The sequence below is a fragment of the Lactuca sativa genome, chromosome 1 (assembly GCF_002870075.4).
Source record: "Lactuca sativa cultivar Salinas chromosome 1, Lsat_Salinas_v11, whole genome shotgun sequence".
NCBI lineage: Eukaryota > Viridiplantae > Streptophyta > Magnoliopsida > Asterales > Asteraceae > Lactuca > Lactuca sativa.
Genome location: NC_056623.2, coordinates 86,334,551 through 86,360,814, shown reverse-complemented (window position 1 = coordinate 86,360,814; position 26,264 = coordinate 86,334,551). Strand labels below are relative to the sequence as shown.

Below are 26,264 nucleotides of genomic sequence, written 5' to 3'. Positions count from 1 at the left end.
TGGAGTTATCGTAACGTTTTGGTTATTAGAAAAAAGACTTTCATAGAAACTCTGTTTTTCAAAAATTTGTTTTGACTTCTTTCATCTGATGTCATAAAAATCTTAAACTTAAATCAAATTGAGTTTTTTGGTTGTAGAACTTTTTATTGACTTTTAATTTGTTTTCTTCTAGATCCTTCATACTTTATATGATTCAACAATTAAATGGTCCCCAGTATCCAAATCCAAATTCCTGATACACCATTTAACGTTTTGTATCAGATATTTTCCACTAAAAATCTATTCCACAAAGAACTAACCCAAAATGATTGAAATAAATAAATTATCCTGTATTATTGGCGTCTTCATCAAAAATAGCAAGAAGTGGGTACCTTCTAGCGTTCTGTTAAATATTACTTATTCAAAACGAGTCGTTTTGTCAAACACTAATAAAAGCTAGAAGTTAGAAACTCTCAAACGCCTTCAAACACATCGTATCGAACACACCCATAGTAATTATATAATTATACTATGTATAAACCAAAAATTCTTAGCAATAGTAAAATTTTGTAGACTTCTTAATTTTGCCATCATATTTTTTACACTTTTATCGTAATATATACTTTTCTTTTTTACACTTTTACCACAATATTTACATTTTTGCCACAACATATACTTTTATTTTTTATACTTTTGCCATAATAATTTTGGCATTTACAATTTTGCCATAATAGTTTCGTATGATGGCAGGTTTGGTCCTTATATATAAAAAATAAATTACAAAAAGCTAAATTCTCATAATTTCAAAATCTATCATGATTGATTATTTACTTTGATACCATTTGATCGTTAAACCATGATAAATTGGTCATTTTAATTTTATTTTGTCATACTTAGATTATGTCATTTGTCAATTTTCTATTTATTTATTTTTATTCGGCTTTGTGGTGTCGGAGATGACAAACATATGTTGAAACATTACAAAGCATCAATCAAGTCTTAGGCTAAGAGGAGTGGTAACACTCCTAACACCTTGTCATGTTAGATTTTTGAGTGTCATATCATTTTTGACCATTTAACACCTAATCATAGCATTTGGTAGAGAGTGGTAACATTCCTAGCACTCTATTTAATTTTATTTATTTTTTTGTTTTTTTCTAATTTAATTAAATCACTTTATTTTAATATACAAACATTTTGGCCACAAATATTAAACAAATATTATATTTTTAAAACCACAAACAATAAATATATAAGTGTATGGTCATTTTGGTAATTTTAGAAACTTGGTTTTGTGAGAGGGATTAAGACGGGGGGGGGGGGGGGGGGGGGGTGTTTAATGTGTAAGTCTAGGATTTTTGGAGGTCGATTTTTGTCCAATTTAGATTTTCGTGTTTTCTTCCTCCCATAGTAACTATTGCAACGAGACTCTCCCATTTTCGATTTTCGAGCTTCACATCGCGTTTCAACAATTAAATTGAGTCAAGAAGGAAGCAGTTTGGTCAAACACACTCCACCCAACCAAAATCGTCCAAGGCCTTCTCTCTCTTTTCGCCAAACTGTTGGCGTGTCTCCGGTAGCGACCCCCCTAGCAAGAGCTAGAAGGCGGTGTTCTAGCATGGTTGGCAAACCTAGCGAGTTCCATAACGAGTGCCACTCTTTTTAGCCTTACAACACTCGCCGTTCATGATTCAAATCGTTCCAACATTGGATTTTTCTCCTTGTCCTTATAATTAGAAAAATCATGAATTACTTTTGTATTCATTTTATAAATAAGTGATGTGCATAAAAATATACTTATCAACTTTTAAATTTATAAACCTAACTAACTTAACTAATTTATGCACCTATAGGTAGTGTACCTAGTCAGATTATAGAATAATTTGGGTAAGTCGGGTTTCGAACACGGGAAATGAAATTTAATTAATAAGACAATTACTAAAAGTTAAACTAAGAAACAAACTTAAAATGAGGGTTTCACTGATTTTGCAAGATCATAAAAACTTAAATGATACAACTACCACATATGACTATTAAATAAAGCAAAGAAAACGAATTGAATGCGATATTAAAGAGTACTTTTGTTAGATCTGAATCCCCCATTTTCCATATGGTTGATTTCTTATTAAATTACTATTGTTGGTTACCAAATTAAGATGTAACTAGTTATCATGATTAAATTCATAGTTGTTACCAATTTATGACTTACTATGTTATGATCAAACACAAGTAAACACGAAACTGGTATAAAGATGAATTTTGCTATGCACGATAAATCTAATAGTTACTTTCATATGATCAAGTCTGGCAACCAAGCACAAATTATGAATCATTTATGCTCTCTAACATGGTTAAAGTTATTAACTTTAATTAATTAATCTAAGATTTATCCAATCCTAGCTCTAGCAATTTAAGGATCATAAACCACTAGGTAATCAAGTTCATTTAAATAGAAAGATCATCCACTACACAAAACTTATATAAAGGCAATCAAAGACTGAATTTGTGATTCTTATGTGAAATATTGAAAATGTGATTTCTACAGGAAATAGTAAATATATGATTCGTAAGGGAAATACTAAATATCTAAATCCTACGAAGATATGGATATTTGATTCCCATGAAACTATTAAATATGAGAATCTTACCGCAATGTTCTTACGAGAATATAGTTATATAGTTCCTTCGTGAAATTTGTTATAGGTTTCCTTAAATGATTTCCCATGGGAAATATAATAAAAGACTCCCTAATGGGGTATTAGGCCAACTGTGGGGATGAAATCCCTATGTATGCAGATTATGTATGGTAATTTTCTAAAACCAAATTGTGAGATATGACTTCGGGTCATGATCTTTATATAACCACAATGTTAATTTTGGTTTAATAAAGTACGAGAGTTACATTAAGAGGGTTATAGGTGGTATCAAAGTCATAGTTTAAGAGAACTAGGTTTTGAATGTTCATACAGAGACTTAAATTGTGAAACATGTAAAGAGGTGATTTTACCTTATTCGATGTGAACAACTTGTTTTGGATATAGTATGTTTGAGAAAATGAAAGAAAACAGAAAAACTGAAAGTCGCGATGCAACAAGGTTATGTCCCGATGCGTCAACGTGTTGATGTGACAAACATGTGTCACCAAATCATGAACGTGTCAGTGACTAGGTGAAAAATTTGTGACATGACAAGAAGTTGGATTCACTACACGAAGGCTTGTCAGAGTGTAACACCCCGATTCTCAGGTATTGATTTTTTATAAAAAAAAATTCTTAACTTCAAGGTCTACTCGACGAGTTGGTTGCCCTACTCGTCGAGTAGTAGCGGGTTGGTCCACGTGTTTTAGTGACCTACTCGCCGAGTCCAATAAGGGACTCGACGAGTAGAAGCTGGCAGAGAAAAACCCTAAATTTCCGGGGTTTCGCACCCTATTTAAAGGATTATTGGTCTCCCCCAGCCTCCCCTTTACATCCCCTTGACACTCTAAACCCTAATTCGTGTGGGTGTGCTTGTTTGGTGTGTTTAATCTTGGAAGAAGAATCTTTGTGAGGAAGAACTTGGGAAAAACTAGTGGATTGAAGCAAGGAACTCCCGTGGATCAAAGATCTACTTCAGTTAACACTCGCTTGAAGGTATTAGGTTGTCACCTTGGCTCGTCTCATCTTAAATCTCTTTTGGGTGGGTTTTAGGAAAGTTTTCTAGTATTTGAGCCAAGATCTGAAGTTGCAACTTCAGATCTGGCCTCTCTTTGGCTTTTAGGTCCATAAAGTTATCAGCTTTGACAAGTATGAGCCTTCCCTCAATTATGAGACTCCCTTACAAGCTTAGTTTTGTCATTTTAGGACTTTAAGGCCTTGCATGCACGTAAAGTTTGCAAGTTTACATGATAAACATGCCTTGGGAAGTTGGATCTACAATTTGGAGCCTTGGCATGGCTTAAAAAGCCTCTGTATGGATGAAGGACTGAAGGGACTCGACGAGTCGCATAGTCGACTCGGCGAGTTCGATGAAGATTGTCGTGGGCTCGGCAAGTCAGATGAGTGACTCGACGAGTCAGCTAGGGTTTTCCCAACCATTGGACACGTATGAACGCGACGAGTTGTAAGGAGAAAAATCGACGAGTTGGCCAAGGAGTTTGCGAGCACTGACACTAGGAACTCGACGAGTCACTCAAGTGACTCGGCAAGTTATGATAGGAACTCGGCGAGTTGAGGTCAACATGGATCGTTGACCTTGATAGTTGACTTTAAATTTGACCAAGGGTTGACTTTTGGACTTTTGGGACATTTTGGGAAATTAGGAATTTACAAACATGGTTCTATGGTACATTTAGGTGGTGGAGTTTGTACTGGCAATCCGAGAGCTTGAGTTATCTTTGAGTCGACAGTGGGAGGTGAGTTATCCTCACTATACTCAAGGGTCTAAGGCACCAAGGCCGACCCTTTGGATTGTTATCTGGTTACATGATATGTAGTATGATCTCTTAGATCGGTATCCTAGATGGTAGGGTGATATTATCTGATATGTAGTATGACCTGTTAGTTCAGTGTCATAGAGGGTAGGATAATATTATGTGGTATGTGGTATGATCCGTTAGATCAGTTGTTGTCTATAAACTGTTATGTGATTATCTGTTATATGTGCACATGTTTGTTTGGCGGTTGAGGCTTCTCTGCTTTGTGCGAAAGCCAATAGACCTGGGTATTCCAACCTGTTGGTTGTGGGCCGTGAGTATTCCATCCCGAGGATGATTGGACTCATAGTATGTGGGCATTCCAACTTATTGGTTGTGGGCCTGGGGTATTCCATCATGAGGATGATTGGACCCATAATATGTTAGCATTCCAACCGGATGGTTGACGGCATGGGGTATTCCAACCCGATGGTTGACTGGACCCATAGTATGATGTTTATGATTATGTGTAGTATTCTGTGTACGGGTATTTAGGGGAACCTACTAAGATTTCGGGCTTACAGTTTCACTTTATTGTTTCAGGTACATCAGTGGATCGTGGCAAAGAAAATGTGTGATCGTACATATCCTCACTTTTTATGACTTTGTTTTCTGCGATACTCTGATATGATACATTTTGAGAACAAGTTTTGTAATGGTTAATAGATTTCATACGTAAATCTATTTGATACTAAGTTTTATGAGACGTTCAGCTTCACGTACTTTCGAGTATGCAGTTAAAGTCATGTATTATATACCATAATCTCTTGTAGGGAGAGCGTGATACTTGTGTATAGATCTATACGGGATTGACAATCTTGAACCTAAAATGTTAGCTACAGTTAGACCGGCGTCTGGGGTGACAAACGTCATAACATTCCAATGCCTGAAGAACATTGTTACAGGCAGTCTGAGTCAATAGCATGGTTGTAAAACTCACATGGAGTATTAAAAACACGTTGATTTATGGGGTTATCAAATGCCTTAGCGATTTTAAACATACATAAATCTACTATTCTAGGCATGAAAAACACTATTGCATTATAGTTTTTGGAACTTTTAAATTACCATACACTTATGGAAGAATATTGGAATTTTAGAAACAATATTCAAAATAGTCGGGTCTTAGTAGAAGACTACTTTTATACTAGTAGGAAATATGGGATTTTCTAGGAGTTTTCAAACATCTACAAACAAATTTATTCAAATTTATACAAACATTGACATTAAATACTTATGAACTCACCAACTTAAATGTTGATCTACTCTTTCAAATCTACTTGTATTTCTCAAGAATTCAGTAATACATGTGAACTTCAGCTTTTGGAGAAGTGATGCTAAGGCGTCAGTTTTAAACTCATTTTGTCATCATATTGTAATTTGTTTTGAAACAAGTATCATCCAACAATGTAACTTTTAAATTATATATATGATGGTTGTGTTTACTTTCTTTACTATGTAATCAATTGTTTCGATACTACATGAATTCATCTGCTCTCGAACGTTTCCATCGTTCTGGTTTGGGGGTGTGACACATCCCGAACCTAGGAGGCTAGATCAGGGTCTTGGATGCCTTAAGCTTGTCTGAAATTGTCGAATTAGTGTAGGACATAGAGAGACTCAGCGAGTCAATTGTGGGACTCAGCGAGTCAGGCCATTTCTTGCCCCAAAACCCTTCTGTTAAGGGTATGAGTTGAGATTGGAAAGGGAATCATCCAGTATGAGTCCATAATGGTCATGAAGTTTACTCGACGAGTTCAAGGAAGAACTCGGCGAGTCTAAGGCAATCTCCTTATTTATGAGGATGGACTCAACGAGTTGTGCATACAACTCGACGAGTCACAGACTAGACACATTAATATGTGGATGATGAACTCGACGAGTTCAAGGATGAACTCGGCGAGTCAGATGAAGTTAGTCCCGATTGAGTGGTTGAAAGAGAATCTGTTGAGTTATTGCTAGACTCGACGAGTGGATTCGGGGTTGTTTTGGGATTGGAGGAGTCTGGACTCGACGAGTTGGTAGACCAACTCGGCGAGTCAGGTCAACTGGATGTTGACTTTGACCAAGTTTGACCAGGGTTAACTTTTGGATTATTGATCTAAATGTTATTTTGGGTATTGATAGTTCGGGAAGCTGAAAGGTCAGCAGTTCAGAAGTTGACGGTTAGCAATCAGAGGTGTTCAACGAGTTTTCGGCAGTGCGAGGTGAGTCTCCTCACTGTTTGTATGGGTCTACAGCCACAATGTCGGCCCATTTAGTTTATGTATGGTAGGAAGACCCGGGGGTTAGCCCTAGGCATTATGCATGGAAGACCAGGAGGAGGCCCCTGGCACTCGGTATGTTATTATGTATGGTAGGAAGACCCGGGGGGTTAGCCCTAGGCATTATGCATGAAAGACCAGGAGACGGCTCCTAGCACACGATATGTTATTATATATGGTAGGAAGACCTGGGAGTTAGCCTTAGGCAACATGAATGAAAGACCGGGAGGTGGCTCCTGGCGCACTGTATGCTATTACGTATGAAAGACCAGGAGGTAGCTCCTGGCACCCTATATGTTGAGTAGCCTAGTAGAGTGGTATGTATAGTTGTCTTTGTGATGTTTGCATGGAATACCAGGGGGTGGCCCTTGGCAATTGTCTGTAAGACCCAGGGAGTGGCCTCAGGCTTAACCAGGAAGACCACGTGCGGCCCGTGGCATAAAACCAAGACTATGTTTGGCACATAGCACCTTAGCAAGACTATGTTTGGCACATAGCACCTTACTTGATTATGGATATGTTGGTTATATATGGCTCCTGGTTATGTATGGCATGTATGGATCAGTTGGTATGTATGGTATGTGGTATCTGGGGAACTCACTAAGCTTCGTGCTTACGGTTGTCAGTTTTGGTTTCAGGTACATTGTTTTCAAGGAAAGGAGCCGACTCGATCGCAGCGCATCACACTATGTTTTCCGCACATGAAATCTTTGGGATTACACTCTGATATGGTTTTGTGATAATATGTTATGGTTATTGACACTTTGGTTTGACATGAGATATTAATATGAATGTTTTTATACTGCTGGTTTTATATAATAAATTTAATTAAAACAAAATTTTTGGTCTTGAATTTTGGGATGTTACAATGAGACTCCCTTACAAGCTTAGTTTTGTCATTTTAGGACTTTAAGGCCTTGCATGCATGTAAAGTTTGCAACTTTACGTGATAAACATGCTTTGGGAAGCTGGATCTACAATTTGGAGCCTTAGCATGGCTTAAAAAGCCTCTGTATGGATGAAGGACTAAAGGGACTTGGCGAGTCGCATAGTCGACTCGACGAGTCCGATGAAGATTGTTGTGGGCTCGGTGAGTCAGATGAGTGACTCGGTGAGTCGTCTAGGGTTTTCCCAACCTTTGGACACGTATGAACGCGACGATTTGTAAGGAGAAAACTCGACGAGTTGGCCAAGGAGTTTGCGACCACTGACACTAGGAACTTGACAAGTCACTCAAGTGACTCGACGAGTTGGCGAGTTATGCCAGGAACTTGGCGAGTAGCTGAGGCTACTCGATGAGTTAAAGTCAACATGGACCGTTGACCTTGATAGTTGACTTTGACTTTGACAAAGGGTTGACTTTTGGACTTCTGGAACATTTTGGGAAATTGGGAATTTACAAACATGGTTCTATGGTACATTTAGGTGGTGGAATTTGTACCGGCAATCAGAGAGCTTGAGTTATCTTTGAGTCGACAGTGGAAGGTGAGTTATCCTCACTATACTCAAGGGTCTAAGGCACCAAGGGCGGCCCTTTGGATTGTTATCTGGTTACGTGATATGTAGTATGATGTGTTAGATCGGTATCCTAGAGGGTAGGATGATATTATGTGATATGTGGTATGACGTGTTAGTTCAGTATCCTAGAGGGTAGGATAATATTATGTGGTATGTTGTATGATCCGTTAGATCAGTTGTTGTCTATAAACTGTTATGTGATTATCTGTTATATGTGTACATGTTTGTTTGGCGGTTGAGGCTTGTCTGCTTTGTGCGAAAGCCAATATACCTGAGCATTCTAACATGTTGGTTGTGGGCCATGAGTATTCCATCCCAAGGATGACTGGACTCATAGTATGTAGGCATTCCAACCTGTTGGTTGTGGGCCTGAGGTATTCCATCCCGAGGATGATTGGACCTATAGTATGTTGGCATTCCAACCGGATGGTTGAGGGCCTGGGGTATTCCAACCCGATGGTTGACTGGACCCATCGTATGTTGTTTGTGATTATATGTGTACTATTCTGGGTATGGGTATTTAAGGGAACTCACTAAGCTTTCGGGCTGACAGTTTCAGCTTATTGTTTCAGGTATAGCAGGGGATCGTGGCAAGGCAAATGCGTGATCGTATAACTCCTCACTTTTTATGACTTTGTTTTCTGGGATACTCTGATATGATACATTTTGAGAACAAGTTTTGTAATTGTTAACAGATTTGAAATGTTTTTTTTTTAAGTTTAAATTTGACATAATTTTTATGGGTGTTACACAGAATGGCAGGATGCGTGTCCTAACAAGAATACATGTAGTGGAATTTGGGGAGATACATAGGTCGTGACACGACCAAAGGGTTGACGCGACACGACTTCACTAGCCTATATATGTGGTTCATGCATTTGAGGGGTGGCTTTTACCCGAGGGGATCTTAGGCCAACTGTTTGGATGAAATTTGTGTGTATGCAGTTTATGTATAAAGTTTATGTTTGGTAACACCAATGAGTTATAAAATTTGATAAAATTATAAAGTTTTTATAGAACCATATTGTGAGATATGACTTTGGGTCATGATATTTATACAACCACAATGATAATTTTGGTTTAATAAAAGTACATATGTTATAGCGGATATGACAATGTCATGGAAAACCTTCCAAAACCAATAGTAAATGTATTTTTTTGAAAACATAAAACAAATTCAATGATAAATAATATATAAAAAATTAACTAAACATGAACAAAAGTGATAGTCTATTACTCTTATAAGTAATTAACCCTTTTATTTACATATTTGAAATAAAAATGCTTTCATTTATATATATTTATCTTCAAGTAAATAAAAAAAATCAAACCTTTTCAAATAAAATAATCAAAATCATAAAAAAAATATCATTTCCCATAAATTAACTATTGTTTGGGCTAAAGGGAGTTCGTGTCGGACTCCACCTCAGCTCCAAAGGGTTTTACCGAGTTGGAAAGAAAATAAGAAAGGGCTTGATGGGAGAGAAAGGGAGGAGCAATCGAGAAGGAGATGTTTTCTCTGCATGCAAATGCTATGGCCGGTGTGTGGGTTTGTACCGGACCACTTCATCCATCCCAAACCATCCGGCCTTTGGCTGTAGGGAGTGAGAAGAAGAAAGACTCGGTAAGAATGAGGTGGAGGGTGGCATTGAGCTCGACAATGAGCGGAACACCTCCCCCTCATATCATATCGGTTTGTCGAGGTTTTCTGTAAAATTTGACACAACCTTAACAAATCTCCCTCCTTTTGGAAAAATTTGGCTGACGTGGATGTTAGTTTGGGAGTAGGTGGCATTCTACAATGCCTACACCATTTCTCACGTATAAATCCGAGTTCTGATCCAACTGACCAGGCCTTTATTACTCTCGAACGTCAAAGACTCAAAAGTATACGCTTTTGAAAAATCAAAAGCCAGATTTCATCATCCAAAACAAAACGGGTTTCCTCTTCGGGTTTACTATTGACTGTTTGGGTTTCGCATGAAGGTTCCATACATCAATCAGTATCACATGATGATGCCAATTTCTTACCCTTTGACTAAATAAATTCAAACAGCAGACCAGAATTATCAACCCCACTCCTCATACGCCATCAATATATTAATCCATTCAATCTCTTCTTTCCTTGACCACCCCCAATTTCAATTTGCAGCACACCACCACTCTCAATTCTCAAATGGGTATTTGTGTCGGAAAGCCTGCCAATGTTGCTCATGCGTCTTCCGGTCAATTTCTTGGTATGTATAATTACAGTAGTAATACTCTTTCTTCTTCCGCTTAATGCTTCGATTGTGATTCCACTTGATAATCGCAATTAGGGTTTTAATTGTGTGATTCCGAGCTTTCTCAGTTCTAATATCTCCGTTTCAATTACGAATTCCATTATTTTTAAGTTTGTGTGATTCCGAGATTTCTCAATTTTGATTTTGCTAACTTGTAGCTTATATATTGTAGACGATATGATCAATAACAAGGTAAAATCGAGCTCAAAAGATTCCAAGAATCAGACAAAAACAGTCACCTTCAACAAAGTTTCAAAAGCACCCAGAGACCAAAATCTCCCTATCCCCATTAACCTCAAAGCCTTTAGCTTGCATGATCTGAAAACCGCCACCAAAAACTTCCGGCCAGATAGCCTTCTGGGTGAGGGCGGTTTTGGTCAAGTTTTTAAAGGGTGGATCGACGAGACCACCTTTGCTCCGGCCAAACCTGGCACCGGATTAGTGGTGGCTGTGAAAATACTCAAAGCTGATAGCCGGCAAGGTCACCGGGAATGGCTTGTAAGTGATGATCTTTTTTTTTTTTTTTCAAGAAGTCAAACTTATACAGCGAATTTTGTTATTTTTCTTGATTTGCAGACTGAGCTTGAGTATATGGGAAGGCTTCATCATAAAAATCTGGTCAAACTCATTGGGTATAGTGAAGAATGTGAAAACCGGCTTCTTGTGTATGAGTACATGCCCAAAGGATGCTTGGATAACCACTTGTTTAAAAGTGAGTCTCACTTTTAAAAAGCATGTTCTAATATTCATTTTGTGGGTCCTATACTATTAAAAAAGAAAAATTAGGACCCATAAATTTTACAAAATTTCAATATAAATTATTGAAATTATTGTACGCTTTCTTTACAGAAAATGTGCAACCGATGCCGTGGGCCACACGGATGCGGATTGCCATTGATGTAGCAGAAGGGTTAGCTTTCTTGCATAGTAAAGTACCCTGTATTATTTATCGAGATCTCAAGGCTTCTAATATACTCCTAGATACGGTATTATTCAAAAAAAAATTTATCTAGATTTTGTTTTAATTTAAAAAGATGAAGATATTTTACATTATCTATGTGTTACTAATGATTTTTTGTTGTTGAATTTTTAGGAGTTTAATGCGAAGCTTTCGGATTTTGGTTTAGCTAGGAATGGTCCTGTAGGTGACAATACACATGTTTCAACTAGGGTTGTTGGAACAAATGGTTATGCTGCACCTGAATATATTGCAACAGGTATGTTTGATTCATTGGGTTGCATATATAATAAAAGGTGAACCGTATAAAAACACAACATATTTTCATTATTTTATTGTTTTATGCACTTGTCTATTTTTAGAGTGATTAAATCTTTGTACATTTTTTTTATCGTTTTAAAAGCTGTTTTTTTGTTTTTTGGTTAAAACAAAGATGAAATATAGATTAGCAAAGTTATCTTAACCACTTTATTGATTTATCCACCGAATATTATTATTGTTTTGTGATTGTTATAATAACAGTTCATTGGGTACATCAATAAAAATAATAGTTCAGTCGCTAAATCGGTAAAAATGTGAAAATACTTTTTGTTTTTATGTATTTTGCCTTGATATCAAAGCTGAAATACAGAAAAAACAAAAAGAATTTTCATTATTTTATGGAAAACATTTCTCATTTTAATATCTTTTTTTTTGTGATTCTTAAAACAATAATGTTGTGGCTCAAATTCTATCGATAATAAAAAGTTGTTCAGTAGCTACAAAAAAAAAAAAAAAAAAAAAAAAAAAAAAAAAAAAAAAGTCTAGTGGCTAATCGATAATGGAAAACATTTTAGTGGCTAAATCGATTGAAGAATATATTTTAGTTGCTAAATCGATAAAAATGATGTGTTTTTTTGTATTTAGCCTTAATATTAAAAATCAGGAAACAAGTTTCTCTAAACAGTAAAAAATAGATAACGGTATAACCACCGGCTAAATCAATAAAACGATGAAGGTGTTTTTTCGTATTTCATCTTACAATAAAAATTCTTTGAAAAAAATATACAAGTTATTTAATCCTCCTCACAAGTTTCCTAATACCGATTTAATTGTTTTTTAGGGCACTTGACTCAAAAAAACGACGTGTACAGTTTTGGTGTGGTGTTATTAGAACTACTATCAGGAAGACGAGCGATAGCCGAAGAAAGAGCGGGTGGAGTCGAAGAGACATTAGTCGAATGGGTGAAACCGTTTCTAAGTGACACCAAACGGGTCCTAAGAATCATGGACACACGGTTAGGTGGTCAATACTCAAAAAAGGGTGCACAAGCCGTGGCTGCACTCGCATCAAAATGTCTTCATAATGATCATAGGTTTAGACCTCCTATGGCTGAAGTTCTTGCTTCTTTACAAAAGATTCAAAATGTTCAAAAAGAGGTTGTTAGGGTTTCCCCTTGTAGGGAAGAAGGAAAGTTAGGGGGTTTGAAGGAGATAAGTGGAGCTATTAACTCGAGATAGAATGATGTAGTGTTTTTGTTTGTTAGAAAGTTGGTAGATATATGTATGATGGGTAGAAAGTTTATTGCGTGGTGTACGACTTTTTATGCATGATGTGCAACTTTTAGTGCATGATGTATAAGTGAATGTAGATAGCAAGTGAAAACGAGGTCCTCGGTCATTATTAAATGGTTGAAACAAGTTTTAATAATATGCAACCATATGATCAACAATATTTACATGTTGTAGACATTGGAAGAAGCACACAACCTAAAAAAAAAAAAACATGTAATGCAAAATTGAACAAAAGCGGGATCACTACAAAGTTATTTATATTTTTACTGTGGGATTTGTCAAATTAATTATCTATTTTTTTATATGTAAACTTGCATGTTCTCATAGTGTAGTTGCTTTTAGTTTATAGCTCCACAATGTTTCTATTATCATCCATCGTTTGTTCATGGAGCTTTTAGAGATGGTGGGTTATTAGTGTTGAATGGTTTAGAAACCTCTATAATTTCAATCACTAATTAAGACCTTAATCAATGACTTCTTTTACATCTTAAATCGGATTGTTAACTAGCCTGATTCAAATTTGAGTTTTCACTTTTTGAAACTTTTTGAGTCAAATAAGCGAAAACATATATTGTAAACTAATGAAGAAAAGTCTTTAATCTTTGATCTTTCTCTCACACTTTACAAAAAGATAGAATCCGTCACCAATTTCAGCAAATATTGTAATCTAATGAACAAAAGTCTTACCTTTACTGACAAAAGGAACCACGTCATGAGGCTATATATTCCATACACACACTACCTATGGATTAACAATGCTGAGATATTTCTTTCTGTTGTGACTAGTCAAAAACTGGAAATAACAATTAAAGATATCACGTCCCTTTCGTGTCGCTCTTTTTGACTGAAAAATTCATGCGAAAACAATTGGGCAGCAGCCTCATCGCTGCCCTCTTCTTCTGTTGCCGGAGCTTTCACCGGAAGGGAAGACCGGAGACCTCAAAGCTTCCATTCTTGCCATCGTTGTTATCTCTTGTCTCATATCTCTCTTCCATCTATCTTTCAATCTTAGCTTATCAACTGTGATCCTTAGAGGAGAAAATAAATTAAAAAAATTTATTCATATACTATTTTTCAAAATAGTTAAAAACATTTAAATATTATAAATAAAACAAGACAAATTAAATAAAAAATACAAAAAAACAACTTTTGAATATAATTCGTTTTTTTATCAAATAACAAAATAAATGGTTTTTAATTAATCAACATAAAAAATTATATTGCGTTAATTTAAAGACAATGGTTTATATATAAATTAACCATGATAAAAAATAATAATAATAATAAATTAATAAATAAGTCATTTCTAAATCAATCAATCATAACGCTAAATTGTAATACTAAATCGAAAATAATTTGTAGTTTTATTTAGATTTTAGACGCAAATCGCTGGTAGATACTATTGAATGATATGATTCCGATAAATATATATTTCATAATATGGTTCAAAATAATTACATATATATATCAACTTAGCGTAAAACATATTATTCGATAATTAATGTCTTGTTATATTCAACAGGTATATGCAAAAGAAAAAAAAATAAAAAAATAACTATATAGTTTTATTTCTACGCAACGGACATATATTCGCCTAGTAGTTTTATATATATATAAAAAAAAAGACTAATCATAATACTACATAAGCTATCGATTTATCTTTCTAATATATGTTATCATCCAATAATTCACATATCCTTTTCATTGTATTGAAATTCATGGAAATGTTATAAACCAACACAAATTAATTGAAATTTACACTTGTATTATCTTTTTATCATCATTTAGCTAAAATTTATAGGTGTTATAAGAATTGAATGTATTATTAGAATTTTCATTATTTTTATGATGTGATCAAATTACACAAAAATCACTATATTTTAAATAAATATCACAAAAGTCAACATATTTTTTAGAGTAAAATACACCGATGGTCTTTATGATTTGAGGTAATTTACATGTTTGGTCTCTAAATCTTTTTTTTTTAAACTCAGATAATCCTCATAGTGTGTTGTTATATGGATGGTCCCTGACCAACTTGAATTGTCCATTTTTTTTCCTTAGTCATCTTTTAATATTTCAAGTTTTTTTTTAGAGTTTTAAGAGTTAAAAAAACACACATCCACCCCCACCAATATATATCACACTTTCTAAACAAATCCCTCTTTCTTTTTTCAAGAACTGTAAACTAAAAAGAAGGCGTCGGAAACCTTAGACATGCCGCCGACAACTTCATTCTCGTCGGAAACCTCTGATCAGCTGCCGCAACTTCTTACTCCCATCTACCTTCAACACCATCCCAATCTGCCCCCACCACTGTAACCCCTCCACCATTTATTCGTTGGAAACTAGATCACCAGCGAAAACTGAACCGATTTCTAAAAAGCCACCACCGGTTAGGTCTGTCAACATCGATATGAAGAAATGGCTCCATTCTCCTTACTCCATTTTCGAGCTATTAACATCAGACCTAACCCAAAGCTCCGATGAAATCAAAATCTTTTCCAACCGAGATGTAGAAACAACTCCATCGAATCCTAAGATGAAATCAAACCTAATGGGCAGAGCTTGAAGTCTAGTTTGTCCTCCCAAATACCCTCTTCTTTTGGTTCTCCACCTTCAGCGAACCACCACGACCCTCTTCATCTTCCTCACTAATCTTGAGTTGATAAAATAAGAACAATATGCTTGTAGCTTTTCTACGAAAAAAAGAGGAGGCAGCGACGAGGATTTCAGGAAAAAAGAGATCGGATAAGGTAGGATGGATTCAGATATTGAAGGAGGACTGATTGATGATTCATATAGGGTAGGATCTATGGTGGGCGACAGAGTAGCAGTGGTGATGGACTCTGTCAGAATGGCAACAGGTGTTGGTGGTAGGTCATAATTGAAGAGAAAAGTCGAAGAAGAAGGGGTCGAAGGAGGTTGTAACCTTGCTTAGGTTGTAGGTCAAACATGGACCAAACATGTAGAAAAAAATACATCTTAAAGACCGTCCGAGTTAAAAAAAAAACATTTAGGGCTAAACGTACAAAATACCCCAAACCAAAGTGACCTTTCATGTAATTTACTATTGTTTTTTATGTAGACATGTCACAAAATAGTGACATGTTAGCCTCACATCATCTCAAAGTGTCATGTTAAATGAAACTGAAAAAATGTCAAAATTGCACAACATTGGAAAACATCGGAGTCAAATTAGAAATAAAAAATATTAGAATATAAAAAATAAAAAAAAAACTTAATTTCTTTTTTTAGTGAAGTTTTTATCCTTTTTAGAAAACATAAATCCAATTATAAAAAAATTCGTATTTATATGTTGTTACATCAGTTAAATTTAAACGAGAAATTGTCAGAAAAATTCCAATATTTTCGGAAAAGTTTCACTTTAACTACAATTTTTATTAACAGAAAAATCATGATTATTTGATTTTACATGATAATATGTCATTTCCTTTTAAAAAAAAGATTCTTTTATTAATGTGAGCCAAAATGAAATAACGGAGACTTTTATGTTAAGAAAAATGAGACTAAAGTGAAACTTTTCTGAAAATATTAGGATTTTTCTCACAATTTCTAAATTTAAACTATACAAATTTTAGTTTCCATTAATAATAATATATTTTAGTTTTTACAATAAATCTTAAATAAGAATTATCATATAAAACACATTGACAAACTTTCGTACATGGTCCCTATGATTGAAAGTATTAGTTTCAGGATATCTTTAAAAAATGATATATAGACGGTCATTGTGGTTTCAATTTCTACATGACTGGTCCCCATGATTTTATTTTGTTACAAATTAGATATAAATTATTATTTTACCCCTGATTAAATATTTCATTATTTTGATTTTTATTTTTTAATTTTAATAAAAAAACATTTTTAATTTCAAACAAAAAAAACTTATTAAACCAACACCTCCTTAGGGATGAGCATATGGACCGGGGAACCGGCCGGAACCGGTACCGGATTTCAGCTCACATTAACAATTTTTTTTTTTAATTTTAACAGGAAATGACATATTATCCTGTAAAATCAAATAATCAGGACTTTTCTGTTAAAAAAATTGGACTATAGTGAAACTTTTCCGAAAATATTAGGATTTTTTGGACAATTTCCCAATTTAAACTATACAAATTTTAGTTTCCATTAATAATAATGTCTTTTAGTTTTTACAATAAGTCCTAAAAAAGAATTATCATATAGAACACCTTGACAAAATTTCATAAATGGTCCCTATGGTTGAAATTATCAGTTTCAGGATATCTTTAAAAAATGATAAATAAACACTCCTTGCTGTTTTAATTTTTGCATGGTCGGTCCCCATGATTTTATTTTGTTACAAATGATATAAAATTACTATTTTATCCCTGATTAAATATTTCATTGTTTTGATTTTTATATTTTAATTTTGATTTTAATAAAAAACAATTTTAATTTCAAACAAAAAAACTTATTAAACGAACATTGGAAAACATCGTAGTCAAATTGGAAATAAATAATATTAGAATATAAAAATAAAAATAAAAAACTTAATTTCTTTTTTTAATGAAGTTTTTATCCTTTTTAGAAAACATAAATCCAATTATAAAAAAAATTGTATTTATATGTTGTTACATTAGTTAAATTTAAACGAGAAATTGTCAAAAAAGTTCCATTATTTTCGGAAAAGTTTCACGTTAGTCACAATTTTTTTTCTTTTTGAACAGAAAAATCCTGATTATTTGATTTTACATGATAATATGTCATTTTCTTTAAAAAAAAGATTTTTTTTGTTAATGTGAGCCAAAATGAAATAACCGAGACTTTTATGTTAAGAAAAATAAGACTAAAGTGAAAATTTTCTGAAAATATTAGGATTTTTCTTACAATTTCTCAATTTAAACTATACAAATTTTAGTTTCTAATTATAATAATATCTTTTAGTTTTTACAATAAATCCTAAAAAAGAATTATCATATAGAACACCTTGACAAAATTTCGTACATGGTCCCTATGATTGAAAGTATTAGTTTCAGGATATCTTTAAAAAAAAGATATATAGACGATCCTTGTGGTTTCAATTTCTGCATGGTTGGTCCTTATGATTTTATTTTGTTACAAATATGATATAAAATTATTATTTTACCTTGATTAAATATTTCATTATTTTGATTTTTATTTTTTAATTTTAATAAAAAACACTTTTAATTTCAAACAAAAAAAAAACTTATTAAACCAACACCTCCTTAGGGATGAGCATATGGACCGGGGTACCGGCCGGAACCGGTACCGGATTTTGGCTCACATTAAGAAATTATTTTTTCTTTTAACAGGAAATGACATATTATCTTATAAAATCGAATAATCGGGACTTTTCTGTTAAGAAAATGGGACTATAGTGAAATTATTCCGAAAATATTAGGATTTTTCGGACAATTTCTCAATTTAAACTATACAAATTTTAGTTTCCATTAATAATAGACAAAATTGCAAGAATGGTCCCTGTGGTTAGGTGGAAATTGCCACTTTGGGCCAAACAGGTTTTGACTAGCACTAATGGTCCAAAAATTTTCATTTTATTGTGAGTTTGGTCCAAAACGATCTAAAATGACGAATTTGCCCCTTTTTATTTGTTTTTTGCTTTTCTTTTTGTTATTTAATTATTTTCCAAACAAAAAAAATAAAAAATAAAAAGAAGAAAAGAATCTCTCTCTCTCTCCCTCTCTCTCTCTCTCTCTCTCTCTCCAGTTTAAAGAACGTCACCGTCCTCACCCCTCCCCCAACCTTCATTCCCGCTGGGAAGCTTGAACACTACCGCCGGAAAAAGATAAACGACACCATATCGAAGCTCTGGTAGCAAAACCCTAACCCTAAAAGTTTCAGGTGGCGGCATACAGATCGAAACTAAGGTTTCTAGCAGCGACGGCCTCTAAAAACCCTAAGATTTAAAGAAAAGAGAATGGCGATAACCTCTAAAAACCATAGGGTCTCCTTCTTTCCTTCTTCAAACTCGCTTGAAGCTCACCCGAGGGTCATTTGGCGTTCTTTCCTTCTTCAAACTTGATTAAATGTCACCTGAGGGTCATTTGACGGAGCCAGGAGAGTCGAGAGACGGTGGGGATGGTTGGAAATGGTGGTGAAGAGGGGTGGCAGTAGGTGTTTTCAGGGGTTGCCGGTGGTTTGGTCTTCATCGTTGTGCTTTGGTCTGTAAAGATGAAGCTCTTTGATTCTCAGGAGGAGGCGGATTTGAAACCCCCTATTTACAGACCTTCGTTTCAGAGTTAGAACAACAGTTAGGGTTCTCCCCTCTCTATCTCACAGAAGCTCGTCTGAAAACCATTGGATCTTGCTGAGATGCAGATTAATGGGCAAAGTTGCTTTTGATAATGGAGATTACAATTAGGGTTTCTTTTTTCTGCATATCCTTAAAAAGAAGAGGACGATGAAGTATGGGGTCTACAATGAAGAGAGAGAGAGAGAGACGGGTGGGAGAGAGAGAGTTTAAGAGAGAGAGGGATTTTTTTTCTTTTTCTTTTGATTATGAAACTATTTAAATAAATAAATAAACTAAAAAAATAAAAACAAAGGGCAAAATGGTCATTATAAAAGAATTTAAAGTAAATTGGACCAAAGTGGCAAGAAAATGAATACCTATGGACCATGAGTGTTAGTCCAAACCTGTTTGGCCCAAAGTGGCAATTTCAACCTAACCACAGGGACCATTCTTGCAATTTTGTCTTAATAATAATGTCTTTTAGTTTTTACAGTAAATCCTAAAAAAGAATTATCATATAGAACACCTTGACAAAATTTCATAAATGGTCTTTATGGTTGAAATTATCAGTTTCAGGATATTTTTAAAAAATGATATATATACACTCCCTATGGTTTTAATTTTTGCATGGTCGGTCCCCATGATTTTATTTTGTTACAAATGATATAAAATTACTATTTTACCCTTGATTAAATATTTCATTGTTTTGATTTTTATATTTTAATATTGATTTTAATAAAAAACAATTTTAATTTAAAAAAAAAAACTTATTAAACCAACAACCCCCCCCCCCCCCCCCAACGATGAACATATGGACCGAGGAACCGGCCGAAACTTGAACTCAACGGAACTGGGACGATATTCTTGTGGATTCTTGGAACCGGGAACCGACAAAAACCGGAACCGTATGTTGCTATTTCTCAAGGGCCGATTGCAACATTGAAGACATGACAACAACCGGTAGAATCAGCGGTCCAGTTCGGTTCCTATTTTCCACAAAGTTTGGTTTCCGGGCCTGTTCCGATTTGGGCCGTTTTCTGCCGGGCACCTCCTTTGCTCATCCATACCCCCTTTCCATCCGCTCCCCCCCCACCATTGACTTCATCTTCCCAATGTCATATCTTCGTTGGAATTGACCATAGAACCACCACTACATGGACCTCTGTCGCTGTCATCACATCTTTTAACTTCGTCGGTGCCCTCTCTTCTATATTGTCTCCTCACCACCATCGTATCCAAACATCGGTAACCCGTCTACATCCTCAAGAACCAATAAAGACTTAGAAATATATACAAGTTAATTGATATACACAAACTGATTTTTATACATAAATCAACATATGTCTAGTTGTTCATTATCGATTCTTCCTCTTCATGTAAAAGTTCAACAAGAATCCCGATGCAAACCTCCATTATCAAACCTTCATGATAACTTGAAACAAAAAACTATTTTCCATGTTCAAGAAGCAATTTTATGCAAATCCAACCTTCATCTTTAACCCTTTACTAAATCCATCATGTATGGATTTGGGGATGGTTGTGGATCACCCAAAATTGGAGAAGGACAGTGACAGTGGATCTAGTTTAGCATCGAAGAACACAGAGAGTGAGTGGTGAAAGGGAACGATGATTATTGGTTCAGAAAACGTAATATTTTGATGATATGTGATAGTGAAACCACAGTGTGTGGCGATAGAGGGGTTAGAGGAAGGGGCGATGTAGGGAGAAAAGAAAGGGGAGGAGGGAGATGACGATTCTTCTTTATCGTTCGCAATTATATTTTTCAATTTTATCCTTGTGCGTATTTTTGCTTCATCAAAGCTTTTATGTTTGACACAAATATTCGACTTATTATTATTATTTTTTGATTTGTTAAATCTTTTAAGTTTTGATAGAAATATTCTATTTTAATTGAAAAAAAATTGAGTTTTTATTTTTGAATATTTTGTGGTCAAAGGAAAACATATATCGTCTTTAATCTTTTCATCACACTTTCTCACATCAGTAATACGCATCATACTTTACAAAGAGATAGAATCCATCACACTTTACATAGAGATAGAATCCTTCACCAATTTCAACAAATATTGTAAATTAATGACAAAAGTCTTACATTTACTAAGATCATCCGTTATACCCACCACATATCATATATGTGGTAGGTGTCACACCATCACCACATTTCCCTACCACTAACATGGGATACCTACCATTAACACACTACTCCACCTTATTTTTTTATTTAAATTTAATTCAAAAACACAATAAAACATATTTTTTTTAAACTAGTTTTTTATTCAATGAGACAAGATTATATTAATTTTAAACACACAACATAAAATTAAAAAAAAAATAACATAAACATGCAACCACAAACAACTTAACCTATTTTTTAAACCTTATTTTTAATCACTAAATTTTGGGCACTCTCTCAATTTTCTCCAAATTTTGACGTGTTTAAATGATGTGTGTTTCGTGTCTTCATATTGGTGCATGGCCACAGCAAACGGGTCGCCTTTGTGTACGTGGTTTATAACAAAGTTATAAATATCATTGAATTCAAGACATTTAACCCTTGTATCGCGATACTTCGCACATATTTCATTAAGACTACGACTTTGACAACCCATTAAATCATGGAAAACGTTTCCAACTTTTACCCAAAAATTAGGAGGCGTTACTGGGTCTTCTGAAGCCGCTATCCATGCTCGTGCTAAGTTCTCTTCTTCATTTTCGACCGATTCATCCTTTTAGAAGCCGTTGGTTTTGAAAGAATGCAAAAGAAGGGTGAGATTGTGTGAGAAAAGAAAGAAGAAATTGTGTGAGTATGTTTGTAGCACCTGGTTCCCGGTACGTACTCCTTGCAATTAACATTTTTAAAATAATGCATTTTTTCCTTGGACTCGGCGAGTTGATGGGTCAACTCGCCGAGTAGGAGCGGGATAAGACGCGGGGACTGAACTTTGGACTCGACGAGTAGACCCTGTTTGGGCAAAAACCCTAATCCGGGTGTTTGCACCCTATTTAAACGCTCTAAATTGGCCTCCTTTGTCCCTAACACTTCCAGAGAGCTGTAGAGCGAAACCCTAGCCCCCATATTGTTCTTGAGAGTGTTTTTGGCTTTGTGAAGAAGGTTTGGAGCTTAGAAGAAGAAGGAAGAGATTGAAGTGTGCAAGGAGGGGAGGTAGATCCGGAATCTACACTGTGAGAAGCTTCCATTCAGGTAGAAAATTTCTTACCTTGATCACTAGTTCATTAGATCCCCTTTTTGTCCCAAATTAGTGGTTTTCAAGCCCTAAAACCTCAAACTCCATGTGTTTATGCTCTATGTTCTGAAAGGACTCCAGATTTGGACCTTATGGGCGTATTAGAAGTATAAAGTTTCTGTGGTTGAGGTCCCCATTGAGTGTATGACCTCATTAAGAGCTTGGTTTTGCCTTTTGGAGCTTATAGAGCCATGCATGCACGTAAAGTTTGCAACTTTACGTGATAAGCATGCCCTAGGAACATGGATCTATGGTTTGGAAGCATTGTATGTCTCAGATTTGGTCTGTATGGGAAATGGGTCGAAGGGACTCGGCGAGTCCCAAAGTGGAACTCGGCGAGTCCCAAAGTGGAACTCGGCGAGTTCTATGAAGGTGGCCTTAGACTCGGCGAGTTGGATGAACAACTCGACGAGTCCTATGAATATTTCCTGGAACTCGACAAGTTGTTCTTCAAACTCGGAGAGTCATATGAACTGTTACTGAGTAAGAGGGGTTTAGGTGTTGGAGGTCCAACCCCTCGTATCTACACGCAGAATTAGCAGTTTAACGTGTAACAATAGTCCCAGAAACCCGAATCCTCATAAAGGATGCTCTGATGAGGATTTGGAAGCGAGTAGGAGGTCTGCTCGTGGGGACTCGGCGAGTCGGTTCTATAGTCCCAAGTAGTGAGTTAAGGGCGACTCAGTAAGTGGGAAGAGGGACTTGGCGTGTAGGACCAGGTTAGTAGGAGAAGGACTCGGCGAGTCCAGTCAACTGGAAGTTGACTTTGACCAAGGAGTTGACCTTGGACCAGGGGTGGGTCAGTCATTTGATCTTAGGGTATTTATGAGTGGCTAATCTATGTTTATGGATTTGTAGCCGGAGGATTACCGGTGCAGCAGTCAGACGTCCGACAGTCAGACTTTTGGTAGCTACTTTTCGAGGTGAGTTTCCTACCAGTAGGAACGGGTCTAAGGCACCAAGGCCGGTCCGTATAGACGATATGATAGTATCGGAGTGTGGGGCAGAGCCCGTATCTCTTAGTTGAGTCTGATGATGATATATGCTAGTGTGGTAGAATTGTTTATACTCGCTGTCTGTGAGATACTTGTATGTTATGGTTTAGCAGTGGAGTGTGGGCGAGGCCCGTGTCTCCTAGATAGCGGAGTGTGGGTGAGGCCCGTATCTCCATGAATGTGGGCGAGGGCCGTATCTCTTAGCTGTTCATTATATGATTGTATGATATGTGGTATTGTGGGGGAACTCACTAAGCTTCGTGCTTACAGTTTAGAGTTTTGGTTTCAGGTACCTCTTCAGCGAAGAGGAAGGAACTGGCACGGTAGTGGCACATCTTAGACACCCCTTGTTTTCCGCATTATGAGATTGTTCTGGGATTTGTACTCTGACACTATGGTTGATTCCATGTTTTGGTTTTCAGACACGTAATATGATTTAAGAAACGATATGATCGAATGTTGTTTATTTTCAAATGTTTTGCAAAGTGTTTAATTAAAAATGAAATTTTTGGACATAAAAAATTCGGTTGTTATAATGTTTAATAGAAAGTGTGGTATTTATAGAAGAAGTTTAATATCTTTGAAAGGTTAAATTTTTTTTGTTACAAATAAACTAGTCGTTGCAAAGCATCGACCAATAGCAAATTCCGTTTGATTTCGTGGAACACACAAAGAGCAACCACGACCACAATCGACCATGACCGGCCTGGATGGTGTGCACGGTCGTGGTCGTGGTCCACGTATACCACGAGCCTTATCGTGCTATGTATACCATATGGCCTAACAAAATGACCTACATCATGAGGCTATATTTCATACACACACCACCCATGAATTAACAATGGTGGAGATATTTCTTTCTTTTGTTTTCCGTCAAAACTGGAAATAAGAATTAAACATATCACGTCCCTTTCATGTTACTCTTTTTGACTGAAAAACTCATGCGAAAACAATAGGGCAGCAGCCTCATCGCCGCCCTCCTTCTATTGCCGGAGCATTAACCGGAAGGGAAGACCGGAGACCTCAAAGCTTCCATTCTTGTCATTTAGTGTCATGTCATCGAATAATATCATGTCAGCTTACAACTAAAACGACCAACATTGAGCAACATTAGAAAACACGGTAATCGAATTTAAAAAAATGAACTGTAAAAAAAACACTTAAAACATCTTCAATGAAAGTTTTTTTTAGAGCTTATTACAGCATTTCCATTGGTTAATCTATAATTCGATATAAATTTCACATCATCAATCCTTTAACTTTAACTCCATTAAATAACATCTCTAATAGGCAATTGTTAACTTTTGCCATAGTTTTTTTTAAAGACTAAACACAACTAAAATACATAATAATGCTACAAAATTACTAATGGAACGTATACTAATAAAATAACATGACCCATTAAATTTAGTTAATTTACCCTCAACTATCTATAATGTTTTATAAAACCTGCTCATATGTATTAAAACTTAAGTATTAATGTGTTTGTTATAATTTATATTAAACTTTATTATGATTTGTAATATATAAACATTTATAATACATAAACTTTTATATGGAAAAATAAAAAAATATTCCAAACTTTAATATAATTAAAGGGGTAGTATAACATGTTATTAAAAAAATAGGGTTAGTTGTTCAAACCAACATAGTATATTGACCATTCAGTATATATTGAATGGTCAATTAAAAAAAACCAAATAAGCTAAGTAATCCAATGAGGTTGAGTAGTTAATTAAAAAAAAAAATAACAATAAGTAATAAAAAAAAGTCCTATTAGAGATGCTCTTACTATTAATTTATTTTGCATCAGAACACTTATTGTCATTAGAACATAAAACTTTTTTGTTTATTTTTATTGACCCTTCAATATTTATTGAGTGGTCAATATAATTTAACCCTTAGTATATTTAACATCATCATCTTCTAATCATATTTTAATTAATTTATTTATTTACTAGTAATTAATTTATCAAACATTAATGACATATTATTTATGAAATATAAATTTATAATAATTATATAATGTTTTTTTATAACTATGACACACATATGCATATATATATATATATATATATATATATATATATATATATATATATATATATATATATATATATATTCGTATTTTACGTTTATAAAATAAGGATCCGGTATATTTTGATGTATATTTTCTAATTGTTTAATTATTAATGTTTAATGATAGTATCTATTATAATAGTTTATATAGAATATTATATGAAAAATGACTAATTAAATTGAGGATTATATAGAACAATTTAAATAAATAATGATAGAAGTTAAGTTTAAAGGAAAAACTATTATAAAAGGTTAACCATTGGAGATATCATTTACGTTAATGAAATGATAATGTGCCATTATTATTAAGTCACAATATAAGTCAAGGCTTTAAAAAACTCATTATGGCTCAAAAAAAAATTGTATTTGACGTCACGTTTTAATAAAATATCATCTTACGTCATGTAGGTATATAAAAATAAATAATAGTGGAAAAAATATAGAATTATTAATTATATACAAAATTGTCGCCTTAAGTCACGACTTATAAACGACATGACTCGTAAAAATTTGAGCCCTGATATTGCCGCCAGGTTATGCGATATTTAGAATCTTTGTATAAATTAATGATTGAAGATGTTGGGTGTTTTTAAGACATTTGTTGTTTTTAGAAAGACAAAACTACAAAAATGGTCACTATAGTATGCATTTTTG

General features: G+C 34.8%; 1 protein-coding gene across 1 annotated transcript; it reads left to right on the top strand.

Annotated features, from left to right (window-relative positions):
- Positions 1-10,145: 10,145 nt before the first annotated feature.
- On the top strand, positions 10,146-13,168 carry LOC111900584 (probable serine/threonine-protein kinase PBL18). The gene is made up of 6 exons (XM_023896467.3): positions 10,146-10,451; positions 10,669-10,994; positions 11,073-11,208; positions 11,346-11,482; positions 11,590-11,713; positions 12,557-13,168. Exons 1-6 carry the CDS (start codon positions 10,391-10,393, stop codon positions 12,952-12,954), a joined length of 1,182 nt encoding a protein of 393 aa, XP_023752235.1. The 5' UTR covers positions 10,146-10,390; the 3' UTR covers positions 12,955-13,168.
- The last annotated feature ends 13,096 nt before the right edge of the window (positions 13,169-26,264 follow it).